The 23,472-nt window shown below is 43.0% G+C and overlaps 1 protein-coding gene across 2 annotated transcripts in view; it reads left to right on the top strand.

The window, feature by feature from the left end:
- rgs3a (regulator of G protein signaling 3a) overlaps nucleotides 1-23,472 on the top strand; it is a 325,489-nt gene that overhangs the window by 10,396 nt on the left and 291,621 nt on the right. The window contains exon 3 of one of the 2 annotated variants that reach the window (XM_051689346.1): nucleotides 19,894-20,005. In XM_051689346.1, coding sequence (XP_051545306.1) covers nucleotides 19,894-20,005 — 112 coding nt within the window. The remainder of the gene's footprint in view (nucleotides 1-19,893; nucleotides 20,006-23,472) is intronic. The other variant, XM_051689356.1, reaches the window with a different exon arrangement.

Genomic DNA, 23,472 nt, shown 5'->3' with positions numbered 1-23,472 from the left:
CCCTTATTTTTTTGCAGTGTTCATTTGCAAAAGTAGCAAAAGTGTCTGGAGAAATTTATCAGAGTAAAAGTATACATTTTTTCTTCAAAATGTAGTGAAGTGAAAGTAAAAGTCCAAAGAAATATTTATACTCAAGTAAAGTACAAATATTAAAAAACTGTACTTAAGTACTAACAAAGCATTTTTACTTCGTTACTATACACCTCTGACAAGGGGATGAAGAGATGCTCTTCATTTGAGTCCAGCGTGTTCGTGGTGAGTGATGAAAATAATGTGCTAAAAGCAATATTCTTGTCAGTTAACATAAGAGTGGTATTATAAGCAGCTTGTCATATGGAAATAAGCTGACACTTACAGCCTATGAGTAACTTGTATTCATGCAAAGTAAAGACAGCTAAGGCAATGAATAAATGGAGGACTTAAATAGGATTGCTCTGATTAGGATGAGCATCTGAATTGAATTGGTAAATGTCATGATCAGCTGAGCTTCAGCTGATTGCGAGCTTGACTCACGTGATCTGCCTGAACTGACGCTCGCTTGATTTACAGTAAAACAACATCAATAATACTAAAAATAGCTAAAATCGCTATGAATTCTTAATAACAACAAATTAAATCCCCACATAAGTTCCTTTTGACCGAACAAACATGCTTAAATAATTCAAGTGCAAGGGCTTATGGATATTCTATTCACCTCTTAAGAAGCATATGCTGTTGGATATACAGTGCATTTCCAGCGGCTTTCTCTCCTTCTGCACGACGAGTGCAGATTTCGCCCCTGGGCGCTTCGACAGCGCTAAAAGAGTGTATATTCCTGCTAAAGAGTATATTTTCTCTATTAGAGCACACACATTGACGTTGAATGTCTTTTTAAAGACGTTTCCGTCTTTGTGTGATTCCTGGATGCGGTCGTTATCTCTCCGCCTCCGATGGCCATGGGCGCTGCCTCATGTGTCTGGGCAGCGATCACACTGAGGCAGCGTTTGTGGATGGTTCATGTTCTCATTGCGAGGATATGACCATGGCAACGTTGCGGTCGCGGCTTTCCTTCTTCCGAGGGAAAGCCACTCTAGCCGCCCCCCGTGCTGTGCCTTCAACCCACGGGTGTGAGTCCGGCCCGGCTGGTGCGATTTGGGGAGTTCAATGGGCGCAGTCTAGCCGGGTAATTCCCCACGGACCTCCCGTTCCCCAGCACGCTCGTTTGCTCCCGTCCGGATCCAAAATGAGACCAGCCCGCCTCATGGCCGGCTTGACATCTCTTTCGGGGTCCGCGAGCAGGATGAGTCTTCGATTGCTGCATCATAGAGCACACTGGCGATGTCGGATGCCGAGGATGTCGGATGCCACCTTCGGATCTGCCCGCCCAGTCTGAGACCGACGCAGAGCTGACCGCCATGTTGCCCAGGCCGCCGCGAGTATCGGGTTGGACTGGAACCCTCCAGCCTCCCCTGAGCGCTCGCAGCTTGATGATTGTTCCTGGATTCGGGGCGCCGCTCGTGGCCACACCCCCCCGGTTCCTTTCTTCCCGGAGGTGCATGACGAACTCATGAGGTTGTGAAGGGCACCTTTCGCTGCCTGAAACAGACTTCCGGGTTTGTCCGCTCTCACTACCCTTGATGGCGGGGCGGTCCACGGGTACATGGAGGTCCCTCAGGTGGATCAGGCGGTTGCAATGCACCTTTGCCCGCAAAACGCCGCCACCTGGTGGGATCATCCGGCGCTTCCCTCCAGAGCCTGTAGGACTACGTCGTCTCTGGCGGCCAAAGCCTACAGTGCCGCTGGACAGGCCGCCTCCGCCCTGCATGCCATGGCCTTCCTGCAGGTACACCAGGCCAAGGCACTAAAAGAACTGCACGTGGGTAGTCCTGATCCCGATGTGCTTCAGGTGCTGCGTTCGGCGACCGATCTCTCCCTCCGGGCGACAAAGGTCACAGCGCGAGCACTCGGGCAGGCGATGTCCACCTTGGTTGTCCAGTAGCGCCACCTGTGTCTGAATCTGGTCGAGATGAGGGACGCAGACAAAGCACGTTTTCTCAACGTGCCCATCTCCCAGATTGGACTTTTCGGCAACACTGTTGAGGACTTCGCCCAGCAGTTTTCGGCAGTGAAGAAGCAGACGGAGGCCATCCAACACATCTTGCCCTGGTGCGGCTCAAGATCCCGCACCCCGTCTGCTCACCGGGGGCATCCCCCTGTGGCAGCGAAAGCCCAGGCGGCTCCGCCTCAGCCCGAGCCTAGCTCTCGGTCCCAGCGTAGAGCCCCCTGCAGGAAGCTGACGCCCCCATCTCTCGGGCCAGCACGAGGACCCGGAAGGCTCCTAAGCACCCCTGAGACGGACGACCCAGGGAGAGAGACATCCTCTTCGGAGCTGGTATCCAGACCACTCCATCCCCCGCTGGAGGGGCCAGGAGGTAAATCCTTTGTTTCCTTTTCTTTTTTGTTCGCCGCATCCCGAATGGGCTGCGGTACCCAAATTGTAAAAAAAAAGAGTGAATCGGCAGTTCACGTAACATGGTTCAGCTGTTGTGGCATTTTTCCATAGGGACCCCTAGTGTTACTACATCGACACAACGTCGAGTGAGTGACAGAAGGGGAACATCTCGGTTACTGTCGTAACCTCCGTTCCCTGATGGAGGGAACGAGACTTTGTGTCCCTCTTGCCACAACGCTGTACTAGCCGATGAAATGGCCGGACCGTGTCTTGGCTCCTCAGCACAAAACCTGAATGAATCCTGCATTCCAGCATCCTTTTATACCTGTATGTCCGGGGGATTGGCATTCAAATTCCACTCGCCAATTCTCATTGACCTTTTCTCAAAGATCTGAGGTGATCGGGGCTCTCAAGAGTAACCCCTAGTGTCACTACATCGACACAATGTCTCATTCCCTCCATCAGGGAACGGAGGTTATGACAGTAACCGAGACGTTTTATACACACGAATGAAAATTGTATAAAGTTAATAAATATTAATAAATATTTACATTTCTGAGTAGAGGCTTTTTTTTTACGTTATGGTTGTTGAGCCAACATTTTTTTATTTTTCAGTGTACTTGTAGTTGACACTGCACCTTAAACTGGGATATTATATATATATATATATATATATATATATATATATATATATATATATATATATACGTATATATAATATGCAGGCTGGTGGCATCTCATACCTTGATGCACCATAATTAAACACGAAGATTTTTTTATGTCCAAAAAAATAATAATAATAATAATAATAATATAGATAGATAGATAGATAGATAGATAGATAGATATTTTTTTTTTTATTATTATTATTATTTATTTATTTTTATTTTTTTGGACATAAAAAATCTTCATGTTTAATTATGGTGCATCAAGGTATGAGATGCCACCAGCCTGAATCTTGTCGTGACACCAAACCTGCCTGGTTGTTTTCCTACTATGTGTGTCTTTATGTATTTAGTGAAAGATTCAGGTATGTAGGATAGAGAATAGAGTGCAATAAAGAGAGAGAGAGAGAAAATGCTACAAAAAGACAATGTTTTATGATACAATGCATGGCACATAAGTTTTGACCTTGCTGTATCTGCTGGGACACTGCCAAAATTTCCTCCACATCCCACTATTACATTCCAGCACAACTGTGTTTAAAAAATGATTATATTCTCTCTCTTTTAAATGTGTTTCTGTTTCTACACCTCTGTTCTGCTGCCAGTCATTATGTGACTGTAACAGTGACAGATGTCTCTTCCTCTGTTTTATGTTCAACTGTTTTGGAAGCTTCATAAATCAGCAGCTTTCCAAGTTCTTCTGCTGTAAGCATCCTTTTATTTTGTTGGCTTGACAATGAGTTACTGTAGAAACTGTTTTCCCTTTTCCATTTTGAGTTGGAAATCCCACACTTGTTTTGCACTTCTGCTGCAACAGCAAGACCCCCTCTGCCTCTGTTTGCAACAAACCACAGAGTGTCAGTGTGCATCATGCAAAAGGAAGGTGTGTAAACCACAAACACAACACTTCAGACATAATGTGATCAGTTTAAAGTCAGAAAACTCAATGTGTACATTGTCTGTTGAAATATTGCTCTATGATGAGGAGAAGACAATAAATGTTCTGTTTTCCATACTGCATTGTTGTGGACATAACCAAAAAAAAAAAAAAAAAAAAAAAATGGCAAGTCTATCTCCAGAGCTCTGGAATACGTATGATTTATAAACAAGCAATGTTAAGATTTAAACACCTCAGTTTACATATGTGATGTGATATGTGTGTGTGTACTTATCTATAGTTTGGGGACAAAGTTGTACCCAGAAGTGAGCAAAATCGGGCCAAACTGCCCTTTGACGAAATTTTGGGATGTCCCAATTTGGAAAAACTAACCATACATAAATGAAATACTGATTTTTTAAATTCCAATAATGCAAAATGTTTTCTGTTAGGGTTAGGTTTAGGGTGTTGGTTAGTTTGTAGTAACTGTAGTTAGCTTTATATAAAACAATGGAAGTCTACTGTATGTCCCCATTCAGATAGCTGAGCAAATGCAAAAAGGTTTAAGTGGTTTACGAGGACTTTTTTTTAGGTTACAAACTGTTAATTACAAGGGTATTATGCTATAAATGTGGTTTATGAGGACATTTCTAGTGTCCCCATAAAATATTGTTTAGTATGTTAAGTGATTTAAATTATTGAAAATGTAAAAATGCAGAATTTATTTTGTGTTTTCACACTTGAGTCTTGTTTCCTTTAACAGGAAGTGAGTGCCCAGTGTTATGTCACCTCATGCTGCTGGGAATATCTTACATTAAATTAAACACTTATTAACCTTTAGTATAGAGAGCGCATAAAAGTGAGAAATAAAGAGATGGAGAGAGATAGTATGCATGTTTATGCTGTAGTATATAAACAGCAACACCCTTGCAACCATCAGTAACACCCTAGCATCGTTAGAGTATGTGGCTGCTTCTGAGTGTCTGTTGGATGTTGAGCTTTGTGTGGCGGTGTGAGCAAGAGACAGACACAGTGGGTGTGGCATCAGGCCTCGGGGAGGTGTTTGTTTTAAAATAACAAAATAAATGACAATAAAATAATAAATAATTAAACTGACAAAAGGGGTAAAAGTAAATGTCCAGCATAAAAGGGATTCTGACATCCTCGCAGTGAAATGGGGCTATGTGAATGAAGGGAGTGAAGACAAATTTAGGTCTGTTGTAAGTGGCTTTTCTGGTGTGGCCCAGTTTTCCTGGGCCATGGTGCGTGAGGGGAATGGCAGCCTGGCATTCTGGCCCATCGACTACAATGCGACTCTAACCCTCACCAGGGGGTAACAAGGAGCAGGTCCATCAGTGTGTCAAATTTGCGCCTCAACCCTACTCGCTCCGTTCTTGGACATGCGAGGATGCCAGCGTTAAGCGCCTCTCGGAGAGGCATGTTCGGCTTTTAAAGGCAGCTGTGATGAGTCTGTATTAACATCAGGTGCACCTCATCACGTGGTGCCGAGCGGGGATAGTCACTGCGTCCCTCCACTCTCCTGCCCAGTCCACTTGTGGGTCTGGCTGAAGAACAGCCCTCTGAAGAGTCCGGGCCATGATAATTTAGGGGAAGGGTGTGTCGTTCCATCACAGTTCCCATGCAGTTTCTATGATGTCCTGGGTTGTTGCAAGGGCATTGCTAGAGGGTTGCTAGGGTGTTCTAAGTGCAAGTAAAAGTGCCCACCTCCAAATCTCTATGATATTCTTGTCCCTAGATATGGCTCGGGTCACTTATTCAGTCTAAGTCTATATGATTTTTTTTTTTTTTACATTTTACTGTCCACTAGGTGAAAATAACTTAGAAAAGTAATAGCACACCTCTCCTCAACAAGCCGCATGGTGTACTAGTGGCTTTTTGAATGATCATGGATGATGGGAAGGGCAACCCTGCTGCCTAACAATTAGGGCTACTACTAACAATTATTTTGAAAATCAATTAATCTAATGATTATTAGAACGATTATTCGACTATTCGGTGATTATTGCAACGATTCATCATTAGATCTTAACCAATTATTCAGCTTGTGCCGACTTAAAAGTTTGTATTATACATACTTACTAACAATATAGAAGACAAAATCATCTTTTAAAAATACCTCTAAATGACATTCACTGAATTAAAGGGAAAAAAATACTATTTATTAATTTTAATTCAGTAAAGAAATTCACTGCAAAAAATTGTTATCAAGTGTTTTTGTCTTGTTTTCCATTTTAAATTGTCTAAAAATCCTTAAAACAAGATGCATTTACTTGAGAAGCAACATATAAGATTTCTTCATGGTAAGAAATGCACAGTGACACATATATAATGATTCAATAAGTCGCGAGCCATCACGTTATAATCTACCTGCATTAAGCGTGCGCGCTTGAGGGATGAACATCCCCGTGACATAGTGTGTATCAGCCGGGTGCAGTTTCAATCTCTCCCCCTTAGATCGGGACATTCGCGCAACTCATTGAAGTTGCGCTGACTGCACAGAGAAATTCCAGAAATGACCATTTCGGAGTTATTTACATGTTCTACTTCCGTATTATTTGAAATGTAATAAAGCTACAACGCATTAAATTTAGCTGCATTTAAGATGTAATGCCGGGGTGTTTCCTTTAAAGAGCTAACGGCTCCACTTATTCCACAACGAGAGTGCTTCTGTATTTACTTATTTGGTATTTTTGCCTTATAATTCCCTCATACTTTGTGATCTACATCACTTGAAGCTGTTTGGAAAGTTTAGAGTGCATCTGGACTGTGAGCTATGTAATTCTTCCTCTCCTTAGTCAGGCGTGAACTGCAGTGCTGCTCTCGCCCGTCATTATTACAGTTTAATGTTACGTTAAATTCGATCAAATGACTATTCGACAACAAAAAATTTTGTCGACAATTTTTTATTGTCAACGTTGTCGATAACGTCGACTAATTGTTTCAGCCCTGCTAACAATTTAAATGAGATAAATTGCCTCTGAAAACAATTGTCATGTTGTGCTGTGCCAGTGGCATGATCTCTGATTTTGCAGTTGACAAACATCATATGTCTTTGTTATGGACTTTCCACAGTCAGGAGACATGAAAGGTTTTGCCAAAAAATAAAATCAAGGAAGGAGCAATGATTTTGGAAATTCATTCTGTGTGTGTTTGTGTGCGTACACGCATGTGTGCGCGTGTGTGCGTAGGTGGGTGTGTGTGTATCTGATCATTCTAGCAACCCAAACAACAAAAATACTATTTGCATTGCGTCTGTCAGCACCCACAATGATGCATAACCAAGCATGGGGTGTAGACACCATTAAGCTATTAACTGTCTGATTGTGTTGACAGCAGTAATGATCTACATCAGTGTAATTATACTTATGAATTTTTTAATTTGTGGTTATTTCTATTTCATTTTCATTCCAATTTAATTTGAGACAAATATACTCTATGATCATTAGTTTAAGTATTTTCAGCTTATATTTAGTTCCCTATCTGTCACACACTCGATGTCGTGTCGATGTAGTGACACTAGGGGTCACACTTGGGTGCCCCAAACACCTGCTTTTTTGAAAAAAGGCCAATGAGAATTGGTGAGTGGAATTTGCATGCCACTTCCCCGGACATACAGGTATAAAAGGAGCTGGTATTCAACCACTCATTCAGATTTTTCTCTTTGGAGCCGAGCAGTTGTATTCAGTGCACTGAATTCAATTCCCTCCAAAGACACACCTAAAAACTGCTGGATTTACGGTGCATTTCAGCGGCTTCTCCCCCTCTGCACCCGTGGAGTGCAGAGAATGCCCCTGGGCACTTCGGCAGAGCGAAAATAAGAGAGTATATTCTAAAAGAGTATATTTTAATTCACAAAAAGAGCGGCACACACACGGAACGTCTTTTTAAAGATGCCTTTCCGTTTGTGTATTATTCCTGGTTGTGGTCCTTATCTCTCCGCTTCTGACGGCCATGATCGCTGTCTTATGTGTCTGGGTACTGCCCATCGTTCATGGATGAGTCATGTCCTCATTGCGAGAACATGACCATGGCAATGTTGCGGTCACGGCTTGCTTTCGTAAGAAAGTGGCTTGCTTTCCTTCTACCTACGGGTTTGAGGCCACGTCAGTTAGCACTGGAGCCGATTTGGGGACATCAATGGGACCACCTCTGCTGGGTATCCCCCCACGGACCTCCTATTCCCTAGTACGCTCGATTGCCCCGATCGAGCTCTCGCACGAGACCGCCGGCTCGTCTCAGCGCGAGTTCGACTTCTCGTTTGGAGCTCGGGAAGACGATGAGTTATCGAGCACAGCATCGAAGAGCGGGCTCGTCCAGTCTGACGCAGAGGCTTTGGCTGCGCTTCCTCCTTCGGGAATGGTCGCCCAGTCTCATGCCGATCCGGAAATGATGGACATGCTTTCCCGGGCACCGTGAGTGTCGGGCTAGAGTGGAACTCTCCACTCTCCCCTGAAACCTCGCAGCTCAACGATTGGTTCCTGGGCTCAAGGCACCGCCCATGGCCACGCCCCGCCCCCGTTCCTTTCTTCCCGGAAGTGCATGAGGAGCTGACAAGATCGTAGGAGGCACCTTTTACTGCCCGGTCTTTCAGCTCCCCCGCTCTCATTACCCTCGATGGTGGAGCGGCCAGATGGTATTCGGTGATCCCCACGTGGATAAGGTGCTTGCAGTGCACTTGTGTCCACAGAGCACCGCCACAGGTTTACGTCGTACCTGACGACTGCCGCTGGACAAGCCGCCTCCGCCCTGCATGCCACAGCTCTCCTGCAAGTACACCAAGCCAAGGCACTAAAAGAACTGCACGAGGGTAGTTCTGACCTGGGACTGATGCAAGAACCGCGCTCGGTGACCGACCTCGCTCTCCGGGTGATGGTCACAGCGTGGTCTCTCGGGCAGGAGATGTCCACCTTGGTGGTCCAGGAGCGCCACCTTTGGCTCAACTTGGTCGAGATGGGAGAGGCGGACAAGGCACGGTTCCTTGATGCACCCATTTCCCAGGTTGGCCTGTTTGGCAACGCCGTCGAGGACTTTGCCCAGCAGTTCTCATGGTGAAGAAAAAGACGGAGGCCTTACAACATATCCTGCCCCAGCACGGCTTAAGACCCCGCACCCTGTCTGGTCATTGCCAAGGGTGTCCTCCTGCAGCAACAACACCGGCTCTGCCGCAGCTTGCCCCCGTGGCTCAGCTCTGGCGTGGAGCCCTCCACAGGAAGCAGACACCACCCGTCTCATGGCCGGACGCTAAGAACCCAAGGAAGGCTTCGAAGCGCCCCCGAGACGGGTGACCCAGGGGCGAGGAGACCCACTTCTCTGGGGCTGGTTGACAGACCACTCCATCCCCCGGTGGAGGGCCGGAAGGGAATCTTTTGTCACCGCATGCTCAGGAGGCTGCGGCACCCAAAAGCCTGACAAAAGAATGGTTCCCTTGTCTCCTGGGTCAGAGATTCCTCCTCCCCCCTCCTCGGCCAATCTTATGGTGGGCGGCAGGAGCCAGGTAAGTGCTTCGATGTCCCTGGACTCAGCACGGCCACGGGGCTCGAGTCCCCTCGACGTGGCACCTCGAGCTCCGCCCCACTGCGAGGCCCCAACCGCATCACGTCCGATGTGATCATTTCCTTGGTCCACCTTGCCAGGAGTTTGGGCACATGGCTTGCACTTTCCAACCCGTTGCGATGGCTGACCTGGACCGTCTGACTCGGCTACGCAATTCAGTTCGCCATGCGCCCGCCCATGTTCAGCGGTGTCTGCTTCACCTCGGTGAAGGGTGAGAACGCCGCTACCTTGAGGTGTGGTCTCTGCGGTGTCTTCCCCTTGGGAGGGACACCCCCCGACGCAGACACTTATGGCTCCCAGTCAGTTAACAAAATCCACTCTTTTTGGGGAGAAAAGAGAGGGAAAGAGGCCTCGGCTGGGCTAGCCTGTCCCTAAAGTTGGGCAGTCGACTTGTTCCTGAAGGACCGTTTGAAGCTGATAAGAGCATTGGGGGAGGTTACGTGATGGCCTGGTGCACTGGCTACTTGGCACACAGCGGTCTGCCCTTCACACACTGCCAGTTCACGTAACACAGTTCGACAGTTGTGGCGTTTTGTATAGGGACCCCTAGTGTCACTACATCGACACAACGTCAAGTGAGTGACAGATAGGGAAAGTCCTGGTTACTTTCGTAACCTCTGTTCCCTGATGGAGGGAACGAGACATTGTGTCCCTCTTGCCACAACGCTGAACTAACCGCTGAAATAGCCGGGACCTGGTCTCGGCTCTTTAGCACAAAACCTGAATTAGTGGTTGCATACCAGCTCCTTTTATACCCATATGTCCGGGGGAGTGGCATGCAAATTCCACTCGCCAATTCTCATTGGCCTTTTTTTTAAAAAGCAGAGGTATTTGGGGCTCCCAAGAGTGACCCCTAGTGTCACTACATTGACACAACTTCTTGATCCCTCCATCAGGGAACGGAGGTTACGAAAGTAACCAGGACGTTTTTCTTATAGTTTTAGTATTTTTAGGGCTATCAAAGTTGATGTGTTAAATTACAAATGTAAAACATGTTTAACACTGTTAAAATGACTATTTTGCTATTTACGATGTCCAATCACACACTGTAAAAAAAAAAAAAATCCTGTTAAATTTACAGTAAAAAAAACTGGCAGCTGTGGTTGCCAGCAATTCAATGTAAAAAATACGGTAACCACGCTTTAGGCTTTACGGGATGTAATTTTGATGCCTGTATATTTTACGGTGCATTACCTTTATATTATTAAATTATATAAACGTAATAAACTTAATAACTTATACTAAATTATAATATATTGTTACTCACTGTAGTATTTACAGAAAGGCACATGATGACATGAAGTTCATCAGTTGTGGCCTTTCCAAGAGCTATGACCAATAAACATGTAGAGACAGTGCTCAGTGTCATTCACACAAACACTAAACACCATCAGGGTAACACGTGTGCAATTAAAATAATGCAATAAACATTAACTAAACTACATCAAATATAACACAGAACACCCCAATGTAGATAAGTGATATTAAAAATAAGAAGAAACAACTATTCCCATAAAATATAATGAAATGTGATGGGTAACAAAGGGAATTCTGGTAATGCCCGATTATCCAAATTTTTACAATAATTTACCATAAAAAGTACATTTACTATCTTGTTAAACATAATATAAATTTTTACAGTTAATTATACAGTAAAATCATACTTTATACATGTAAAAATTAAATTTTTACAACATTGTACTGTAAAATTACATGTATTGTCTTTTTAAATATATTATAATTTTTTACCTTATATTTTAAGGTAACTGCCCGTTTAATTAATGTTTTTTACTGTAACATTTGTACAGTCTTTTACCATTAAAATGATGGACATTTTTTACAGTGCAGTCATTTGCTATTACTGGCTGAGGATTTAAAAAATGTTTTAATACATAGGTGGATTTCCATTCACAATTAGGAATTCTTGCAATTATCATTATTAATTAATATTACTATCCAGTGTAACATTCTGAGATTTACAATAAATGCAGATGAATGGAGGATTCAGTTTTCAAAGTCGTCAAGAGCCCCCTGCAGGAAGAAAAAAAGATAGATAGATAGAGAAGCAGAGGGAAATTAAGCAGTGACACTTTAGATGTTACATGTTATAATAATAATAATAATAATAATAATAATAATAATAATTACTTGGAAGCATGGGACTAGTGGTTTTGTAACTAGACAAAGATAAAATTGCAGATAGTAAGTCCAAGACACAAAGTTTGGGGGTAAGGGGAATAGGTTTGGATATTATATTGGAGATAAATCCTATTACTCCTTTTCAGAATATTCTTATCTCCTCACATTCCCAAATACAGTGAAATAAGGTTTCCCTGTGGTTTTGACATTTAATGCAAAGATCTTGAATATTAGGATTAAATATATTTATCTTAACAGGAGTGATAGAAGTTCTCATTATCCAATCGTACTGAATCAACTTGATTCTAACATTTATTGATAAACATTGGGCCCTGCTGCATACTTGATTCCAAATCTGAAAAAGTTCATGCTGCAGATCTTCAATCCATGGTTATCTCTTTGATACAGATGAAAAAATTTAGGAATAATCTTAATGATATTTATACGTCCAATCAAGGAAACTGGAAGAGAAGCCCATCTATTCAGAGATTCTGCAACTTTAGTTGTGACTGGTTTATAGTTTGCTGAGTTTAGCTTTTTTAATTGTGGAGTAATAACTATGCCTAGATATTTAAATTAATTAATTGCATTAATAAAGGAATGGTGAATTTATAGGGCAAAGCCTTTCTTGAGTATTGAGGAAAAGGATGGATGATTTATTATTATTTATTTTATATCCTAAGAACATTCCAAATCTGTCCATTTATTTGATCAGGGCTGGAATAGTCCTACTGAGGTCAGACAAAAACATAAGAGCATCGTCTGCGTATAGTGCTAAGCGGTGTTCCAGGTCATATGTTTGAATTCCCTTGATGACAGGGTGACATCTGATTGCAATTTAAAAAGGTTTAGAGAATATGTTATTCATCCTAACTTCTGCCATTGAATTCCTTTACAATATTCTAACACATCTTTGAAAATGATTACCAAAAACAAAACGGGACAGTACATCAATCATGCAATCAAACTTGATTGAGGGCAGTGGGCCAAAAGTAAACGTAGCATATATCAAACTGTATTATTTTAAAATTAAATATTAATACTGCAAAACACACAGAACTCCTAATTAAAATCATCATGTGTCCTATACTTGCACTATGCACATAATTGATTTCAATATAATTTTTATGGATGTTGTGTCTCTTTCTCATTTGTGAGTCACTTTGGATAAAATGTCTGCTAAACAAATAAATGTAAGCTTCTCTTAAAATATGGTTACTGTCTCATTAAGAACAGCGCATCTCCTCACACTGAACACACGTTCTGTGCAGTTTTGTGGAGTTTTGGAGAGATGAAGATACAATGGCATAACGTAATACTATCAAGTAGGATATTGTTTTGTTTTGTGACAAAGAAGATATTAAAGATATTTCTTATCATAGACCTAGGCTACACAGAATGATTGTTTCAGTCTTACTAAACTATTTTCAGCGTTATATAGTATTAATTAATATAGTATTTTTTGCATCAAAATAAATGTCTATATGTTCTAATAAAATAGGACTATGTATCCACTTCGGATGCAAGCACCACTTTCGAATTTCTTTTGATTTACTTGTGGATTTGTAAATAAGAGAGACTGTCCCGTGGTCTGAGATAGATCCATAGAACAGACCTCTACTCTGGGAAAAAGATAATTAGAGAAAAAACATAGTCGATGTGAGGGTGGCCCTTTGTCACTGTAGAGCAGTATGGGGTATAATCTCCTCCAAGAGTCACACAAATTAAGTTGTTTCATAAAGCAGTTTTTTCCTGCTTTGTGCACGAGTGGAGTCCGAGGCAGAAGATTGGTCAAATTTTGTACAGTTTGCTTGTGTCTAAATAAATTCCTCTTGCAACCCATCCACGGGCTCGCGTTAGACAAATGCTAATTTTCATCACATCATTACACATTCAATGCATCCTTGGGAGACAAACACAAGTGTCGTTTTGTGCATGTAAAGTTTTGGTGGTAAATTCAAAGAGATGAATACTTTAATAACACATCAAAGCTGATGTCTTGAGTTGTTACCTAGTTACAGTGGTAAACAGCTGTCGTTTGTACTCAGGCTGTTGTTGGAATGCGGTTCGGACCGAAATAATATAATGTGAACAGAGACCAGTGGGGGCGGGGGGAGGGGCGAAGAAATGAACCTGGGTGCGGTCCAAGCAATCAAACCAAGTGTGAAAGCACCCTTAGAGACAACGATGTGACGCTAATACCCGCCCATTTTAGGATTCACGCAATGTGTGTGTATGGATTAAATGTAAAATTAAATGTTTTCAGTTTAACTTTTATCAAACAATGGTGTGGTTTTGTTTTTTTTTACAAATTTGCGATTATGTGATTTCGGTGCCATTTTCAGAATGGAAGGCTAAATGTTTGGGCATGGATGTTATCTTTCAAGTCATGGAAAATTCATGGAAAAGTCATGGAAATGTCATTGGTTGAAAAGAGTGGGAACCCTGAGACTTGTTCTCTGGTCACAACACTTTATTGTCTTAAAAATGCTTCTGCATGCATATATAGCCCAGTAATCAAAAGATGTGCAACCAAATGTGAGATGCTTCCCTGCGCACTGACTCCCAGAACTCACCAGTGCGTGACCCTCCCTCCGACAGATTCAACATACAGCCTCACTGATCCTACTACTATGAGGAGTGGTTTGCTGTCGCTCATACTGTACGTACACCTAATCACATTCTTCACTTTAGTAAATAGCCCAGCGTTGACATCAGAATATGAACATCCCTGTGGTGATGTGGCTGAGCGACATCTGTGGAGAGCGAGGCTGGGAGAGGAAGAGCGGTAAGGATTGACACCTGTGGGAAATCACCTCTAACAGTTTCAAAGTCGATAACAGTTTTGTGTTGCAGTGAGAGCTGGAGGGGGTTAAAAGGGCAGTCCAAACCACCAGAGAGAGAGAGAGAACACGAAGCATTGTGTGTTCCTGTATGCAGTAAATGGCTGAAAAGCATTAGTGTGTGTTACACTGAAAAGTTTGTGCAATAAAGGCTCATGCTGAACTGTTTGTCCAGCTCCCACTTCCTCCTTGAAAGAGAGTTTGTGACTTGTCACAGTTGTGTCGAAACCCTGGATTAGGAGGAAGAAACTCCGTCATGGAGTCGTCGCTGCTGGCCGAAGTACTCAAGACCCTCGCCAGCATCCACCAAACCCAACATCAGTCTCTGCTCGAGCTGCATATGGAACAGGAGCAGCAGTTCCAGGCACTCTTCCAGGCTCAAGCGGAGGACTGGCAAGTGCTATGGAGCTTGGCACACAAGGAGGGGTCTTCAGCCGCGACCCTGGACCCATCTACGGCCATACCGCACATCAAGCTGATGAAGTTTTGATCTCAGGACGACCCGGAGGCATTCCTCGAGCTCTTTCAGTGGACGGCAGGAGCATGGAACTGGCTCAGCACTCAGTGGATAGCCCGCCTCCTGCCGCTGTTGTCCGGGAAAGCACAACTCATGGCCCAACATTACCTGCGTCGAACCTTCTGGTGTACGAAGACCTGAAGAAAGCCATCATGCAATAGGTCGGCTGAAGCCCAGAGCAACATCGCCAACGTCTGGATTCGCTCGACAGCTCTGTGACACCTGCTGAAGGTGGCTGCAGTCTGAAGATCATGACGCAGAGGAGATACTCGAACTGGTGGTACTGGAGCAGTTAATCACCTGGCTACTGAAAGGGACAGCGTCATTGGATGGGGCGGTCCAGCTGGCTGAGGACCATATGGTGGAGTATTCGAGGGCCGGCGAGCCTTCTTCTTCTTCTCTCTCTCCCTCTCTCTCTCCTCCCTCCCCCTCTCCTTCCCCTCATTCTGTTCCTATTCCCCAGATAGAAATTCTGGCCCCAAAAACTGGTTCCTCGGTCCTGTGGGCCGTTCAACCTGCCCGTTTTCCTTAACCCTCTCCACTCTTTCCCACAGGCTGGTGAATCCGCTGACGCGGGTGTGGGTGTGAAGTCTGGGCAGGACTGCTGGAGCTGCGGGGAACCTGGGCATTTCCAGGACTGATGCCCCGCGATGGAGGTGGAGACATTGGTCCAGATCCCCGACATGCCACAGGCCACCCCCAATCAAATAAGAGCATACTGGATACCTGTGGGTATTAAGGGGGTACATACCAAGCCTTGGTGGATTCAAGTTGTAATCAAACCTCCATTCACCAAAGCTTGGTTCAATCCGAGTCTTTGGATACAAGCCGGCGGGTTATGGTAAGGTGTGTGCATGGGGATATGGATATACAAAATTACCCTTTAGTGATGGTCATTATTCTATATTGGGGACAAAATCATAGTGTCGAGGCTGCGGTTAGTCCCCGCCTTTCCCATCCACTAATCTTGGGTACGAATTGGCTCGCATTTACTACTTTATTAAGGGGAATATGTGTGGATGGGTCCTGCAACAAAGTGTATCTGTGTGTGGTGTGTGATACGCTGGCTGGGGAGGCAGAGTCGGGGCCGTCTATGTCAGCTCCACGTCAGGAGGACGTAAGGGAGGGGGAAGACTCAGCTTCCCCAGCCCTTAGAGGATTCCCTGCAGGGGATTTCCCTCTGGAGCAGATGTGAGACGAGACCCTTAGGCACGCCTTTGACCAAGTGAGAGTGATTGATAGTCAATGCCTCCAGCCAGACATTGCACTCGCATATCTGTATTTTTCAGTTATCAAGGATCAGTTGTATCGAGTGACGCAGGATACTCAGACAAAGGAGGATACAACCCAATCATTAGTACCGAAGAGCCGTCAGGAAATGTTATTCCAGACAGCTTATTATAATACGATGGCGGGTCACTTAGGGAAGGAAAAAACACTGAACCGTCTAATGGCTCATTTCTATTGGCCAGGCATTCACGGGAGTATTCGTGGGTGGTGTGCGGCATTCCGTGAATGTCAGCTGGTGAATCCGCCGGCCACCCCAAGAGTGCCATTGAACCACCTTCCATTGATCAAGGTTCTCTTCGAAAGAATTGGTATGGACCTCGTCGGGCCATTAGAGGGGACGGCACATAGGCATCGCTTTGTGTTGGTTCTGGTGGACTATGCAAAGCGATATCCGGAAGCAGTGCCTCTGCGCAACATTTCAGCATGAAGTGTTGCGGAGGCACTCTTCAGAATAATCTCCAGAATGGGGATTCCGAAAGAAATTCTCACTGATCAGGGCACTATGTTCATGTCACGTACACTACTCAAACTATACAAATTACTGGGGATTAAATCAATTCGGACCATAATTTACCACCCCCAAACGGACGGCTTGGTCGAACGATTTAATCAGACCCTAAAGAATATGATTCGTAAGTTTGTGCGTGAGGACGCTCAAAATTGGAACAAGTGGCTCGAGCCCCTATTATTTGCAGTGCAAGAAGTCCTGCAAGTCTCCACGGGGCTCTCCCCATTTGAACTATTGTATGGGCGTCAACTGCACGGTGTGCTCGACGTCCTGTGGGAAAACTGGGAGGAGGGACCTTCAAACAGCACAAATGAAATTCAGTACGTTCCTGACCTGAGAGCAAATCTCCACACACTGGGGCAATTAACAAAGGAGAATTTGTTCCAGGCTCAAGAACATCAAAGCCGGCTGTATAATGGGGTACTCAGCTACGGGAATTTACACCGGGAGATAAAGCCCTTGTATTGCTCCCCACATCGAGCTCTAAATTACTCGCCAAGTGGCAAGGACCCTTTGAGGTCACACAGCAAGTTGGGGAAATTGATTATGAGGTGAAACAAACGGATAGAGGCGGAGCACGTCAGATTTACCACCTCAGCCTCCTAAAACCACGGAGGGATCCGGTCCCCGTGACTTTGGCAACAGTGGTACCGGAGAGGGAGGAGCTCGGACCGGAGGTGAACTTAAAAGCCACCGATCGAGTCACCCTGGTCACTTGTGGAGATCACCTCTCACCATCCCAAGTCACGGAGGTTGCCGGGTTGCAAGGACAATTCTCCAACGTGACATCACCTTTTCCTGGTCATATGAATCTCATAGAACACCATATCGAAACGACCCCAGGGGAAGTGGTACATAGTCGTCCCTACCGATTCCCCGAGCCAAAAAAGAAGTGGTTTGGGAAGAATTAAAGGACATGCTGGATATGGGGTAATAGAAGAATCCCACAGTGACTGAGCCAGCCCGGTGTTTCTGGTTCCTAAGAGCGACGGCTTGGTCCGGTTCTGTGTGGATTATAGAAAAGTCAATGCGGTGTCAAAGTTTGATGCATACCTGATGCCTTGGATTGATGAACTGCTCGATGAGTGAAGCGCGGCTCGCTTTTATCCGACACCGAATTTGACGAATGGATATTGGCAGATCCCCTTAACTCGACCCCAGGGGAAGTGGTATATAGTCGTCCCTACCGATTCCCCGAGCACAAAAGAGAAGTGGTTTGGGAAGAATGAAAGGACATGCTGGATATGGGGTAATAGAAGAATCCCACAGTGACTGAGCCAGCCCGGTGTTTCTGGTTCCTAAGAGCAATGGCTCGGTCCGGTTCTGTGTGGATTATAGAAAAGTCAATGCGGTGTCAAAGTTTGATGAGTACCTGATGCCTCGGATTGATGAACTGCTCGATTGGTTAAGCGCGGCTCACTTTTATCCAACACTGAATTTGACGGATGGATATTGGCAGATCCCCTTAACTCCCATGTCCTGTGAAAAGATGACACATTTTCCACACCGTTCGGATTATACCAATTCGTGACACTTTCGTTTGGTTTGTTTGGGTCCCTGCCTACATTTCAGCGGCTCGTGGACAGAATCCTCAGATTGCTTATGCTTCTGACTATCTAGATGACATCATCATTTTCATTAATTATTGGCAGCGGCACCTGCGGCATCTGAGGGCTGTCCTGAGGTCGTTGAGATCGGCGGGGCTCATGGTAAACCCAAAGAAGTGCGCAATTGGGTGGGTGAAAGTATGGTATCTGGGCTTCCACTTGGGTCATGGGCAGGTGCGGCCCCAAATTGATAAGACTGCATCGATTCCAGCCTGCCCGAGACCTAAGACCTAAAGGGATGTGAGACAGTTCCTGGGGCTGGCTGGCTATTATCGTAGGTTTGCGCCTAACTATTCGACCGTCACCAGCCCGCTGACTGATCTGACTGAAAAGGGGCACCAGTCCGGTCCAGTGGACGGAGCCGTGTCAGCAGGCATTCACGCGGATGAAGGCTGCACTTTGTGGTGGGCTGTTATTGCACTCTCCTGACTTCACTCTCCCCTTTATCTTGCAGATAGTGGAGGGGGAGGAGTGCCCCATGGTGTATATTAGCCCTAAGCTCTCATTAAGGGAGACTAAGTACAGCACAGTTGAGAAGGAATATTTGGCCATCAAGTAGGTGGTTCTCACCCTCCGATACTGTCTGTTGGGGCGTTTTCACCATCTGTTCAGACCACGCCCCGCTCCAGTGGCTCCATCACATGAAGGATACCAATGCGTGGATCACCCGTTAGAGGCATCATGTTGTCCAGGCTTCTATTTCGTTGCCCGTTGTCAATTTGTCACCTAAATATGACACAGATACCTTATGTATAATTTTGACTGATTTGAGAATCTAGTGAGGCTGTTATAGATAACTTATGTGCCGAGTGCAGGCGGAGCAGAGATAAACCTGTGTGTTCAGCCCTTTGCCATTTTGAAATCATAAAATTTACACTTTTAAATCAAATTAATTTTCCACTCCTGCTTTCATTTGGCTGTAATAGTGATATAAAATAAATCAAAAGGTAAATTGTGTCGGGCATTTTTTGTGAATGAAGCTCAATCTATAAGAAGCCTAATTTTCATAGAAACTCTAACAGTACGCATCTAAAATCACATACTGTTAGAGTATTTACTGTATTTAATACCTATTATATTAGTTCAACAAGCACCATTTTATCACAATGAACAACTTTCTTTGTATATATAGCACTTACAGTTGAAAAGAGCCACCAGAATCGCGGTTCAACATCGTTCATGTAACATCTCAAAAAACTTGTTTTTGGGTTCCATGACCCTTTAAAGCAAGTTCGCTCACTTGAGCTCCAAGCATTTATTTTCTAGTCATGCAAATAAAGCTCTTATCTACTTGATCTGGAAAGATCAAAATCTCCAAACATGTTTGTCAAGATTACATTTAAATAACATGACAAATCAGCAATACAATTGGAAAAATATGGTATCATTCATTCCAGTTCTTTAGTTCAAATCTGTCCCAATCCCTTTATCTGTTTTTACAGGTGACAATCTTTATCTACACAGATCTGATGTTGGTGACCAGAGAGGATGACTCGGGTTGCTGTAACATTCTGCAAAACCCTCTATACCTCAGACAGCTGCGACTGCAAGAGGGTAAGTCAGAAACTCACAAATGCACACAGAAGCACAAGCACACACAAACACAAGAAAAATACACGAAAAAGCTGCATGATTATTGTTACACATGCACCTATATTACTTGGTAGTATTTGTAATGGGCTGATACTGGGGGGTGTCATCTTTTCACATTTCCAAGCATGAGTACATTAACATAATAAAGTAGCAAGGATAAAAACCCCTCTCTGAACATCATTAAGACCAAGGAGATGATTGTGGACTATAGAAAACATACTACAAAAGAGGAGACCACACACCAATCTAAATCAATGTGGCTGCAGTGGAGATGGTCAGTTCTTTTAATTTTAACTCTAGGGGAGAAAAGGGGAGCAAAAAAAAAAAAAAAGAATGTGCATGCGCCTTAGCTATACAAGCCAGGAAAATTTCATTTTTTAGTGTGATATGAGGTAAAAAATTAAAATTTATGATACCAGTATTGTCAGATTTAATAGCTGGTTTGAAATATGTTCTTTGATCGTAATCTTGACCAACCATTTTTGAGATTTTGGCCTTTCTCCATTAAAGTAGATAGGAGCTACACTGGCATGAATGGAAATAGCCTCCCAAGAGCGTTCCAAAAATGGCCGACAGTGGACTGACTTGCTGGAAAGACTTTGGCTATGTGCAACGACTGTGCGCAATGTCTTATCCAATTTTTGTGAGAGCGCTATTTCTAATCGCAATTTTTGTGCCAGCGCAAAGTGCAAGTGGGCATGGATGGGAGTGTTTGCGCTATTGTGGGTGTATGCGCTGTGGGTGTATCGTATGGTAATGAAGTGGCGCAAAGTGCAACTTGCTATTTTCCTGTGAAATAGGTTGTCGCGCTAAGACGTTTGAAAACTCAGTTCCTGCATTTGCAGTTTGGAGATTCCACCAGCAGGTGGTAATAAAGTTCATGTCCAAACTCTGAAAATATAGTGGAACATCAAATTATGTCCCTGACGATCAGAGTTGTAGCAGTCTTATATGAAACAAAAATGTATGGGATTTGTGTTAAACTATAGATCATGGTTTATTTTTCAGTTATTATTATTATTATTATTATTATTATGTTTAAATTTACAATTATATTTATGGTCTAATTTGTAGGCCTAAAGGTATTTTTCCACCTGTTGTCATCGAGTGATTTTTAAGTCACTGCAAAAAGCCGGTGACATAATATAAAATACCAAAACTTGATGGCCATGCCCAATGACTTTGCACTTGCATAGCATGACTGCATAGCGCTGCGCTTAACACTAGCACTCTTAAAATAGGGCCCCATGTCTAAAAACTTTAATAATACCATGGTACATTTTATGTGAGAAAGAAACTTAATAGGGTGTTACTGTTGATAAAGAGCATTTTTAATGTTTATGTAATAATAATAATAAATGCTAAAATACTGTAAAAGCAATTTAGTTATGTATTAAATGTTAATGTAAATGTTATGTATGTCACCTTTTTTTTTTTTCATCATTCGAAAGATCCTGCAACTTATGGTCCAAAGCGTATTATTTACATAATTTATCAATAATTCATTTCGACCAGTCAAACACAATGCACACCAAAACACGTACAGTATGCTTACACACAAACAGATGGACACATCAGTCGTTTTGCCTTTACAAAGTATTTTATGCAACCAGTTTAAATATTCTGTCCATCATAACTATTGTGCTAACAAACACTAGACCACTGTCAAACACAACTCATCCCATTATCATAAAAAAGATGTTTCATCACATTTCTTGTAAGATCATTTAGTCAGTGAGCTGGACAATTAGTGCAAATAGAGTTGCAACGATTAGTAATATTAATAATGATCGACAGTCATTTAAAGGTGCACACTGACATTTTTTTAGTATGCCGTCTTGGACCTAGAGGTGTAGATGCAGCATCATTCAAAATAAATAGTTTTGAGTTACAGATGCAATTGCATAAATTCACTATTCACAGTCAGCCATGTTTAATTTAATCCATGAGAGATAGTTTCCAATAACAGGGCGGTTACAGAGATAAATGAGCAGTTCAGCTGGTCATGTGATCATGACATGGCAGCCCCCATGAGTGGACCCTCTCCATGTAGAATAAAACAGCTTTTATAAGGTTTCTGATATTACTGAAGTCTTCGTCCCACTATTAGGAGTACAACTTTTTTAATGAGGAAAAAAATTACTGAGTGCATCTTGAAAAGAATTGTTCACCCAAAAATGAAAATTCTCTCATTACTCACTTACCCTGATGACTTCCCAGATATGTTTGACTGTCTTTCTTCAGCAGAACACAAATAAAGATTTTTAGAGGAAGATAGAGCTCTGTCAGGTGCTTATAATGCAATTACATGGGTGCACGCACTTTGACGGTCCAAAGTTCACATTTAGGCAGCATAAAAGTAATCCTTGCGACTCCAGTCAATCAATGAATGTCTCCTTAGGCAAATCGATACATTTGTGTAAAAACTAAATAGATAATTAAAACGTTATTAACTTTTAAAAAGCACTTCCTGCCAGCAGTTGATGCATTACGTAGCTGTCGCGTGACGTAAGAACGTTGGCGAGGTCACATGAGAATTTGGAAGCGCCGCTTATTTACAACAGAAGAACGAATGTCACGTGAGAGTTTGGCCATTTCAAATAGCATCAGAGCCCTGGACGGAAGCACGGATTTAAAGTTAAAAACAACTGCAAATAACTAAGTGTGTGTGTGTACTACAAGTTTTGGCAGTATGTGCAGATCTGTGTATAGTATCTGCAAATATTAATCCTATAAAGCTGTGCGCACCATATTTCATCAACGATTTTCTAAAAACTCTTCATCATCAACATGATAAATATTTTGCTAAATCTCTGTTGTGTACAATGCATTTGATGTCTACTGCCTCCCAGTGAAAGTGTCTGTACTTCTGGAAGTAGAAGACCTTGAAAAATGTTCACCTAAAATGATCGCCTTCAAATTTTTATTCGTGTCTATTTTAGGTGAATTAAAAACCAGCATTATTTACCCACGGGTCAGATTTTACATAATAGGTGTAGGCAAAAAGTTTGACATTCCATAAATATAAACAAATATTATAAAAACATAAAAATGTTTTTTTTTTTTTTTTTTTTTTTTTTTTACAAATTAATTTAGTCAATGTTGAGGATAACACAAAAGCATTAGGGTTAGGGTTAGGGTCTTTGTTTTTCACTGTTTTTAATTCTTAAACAGGTCAAAAATTACCCGAACATAACAGGAGGGTTAATTCATGATTATTCCTCTACCCTTATTATAGAGTGTTACCACAATTACTATTGATTCATTATTATTATTAATAATATTAATATTAGTAATAGGATGAGGAGGTGTATTACAGTGAATTTTACATAACTATACAGAAGTGATATATTTGTGTCATACTTTTTTCCATTTAAATGGAGCTTTTAGTATGGTGGATGCTTTTATTTTGGTGTGATGCCCATTCC

This window comes from Myxocyprinus asiaticus, chromosome 4, assembly GCF_019703515.2.
Source record: "Myxocyprinus asiaticus isolate MX2 ecotype Aquarium Trade chromosome 4, UBuf_Myxa_2, whole genome shotgun sequence".
Classification (NCBI taxonomy): domain Eukaryota; kingdom Metazoa; phylum Chordata; class Actinopteri; order Cypriniformes; family Catostomidae; genus Myxocyprinus; species Myxocyprinus asiaticus.
The sequence above is the reverse complement of the archived record's forward strand: the minus strand, read 5'-3'. Positions and strand labels throughout refer to the sequence as shown.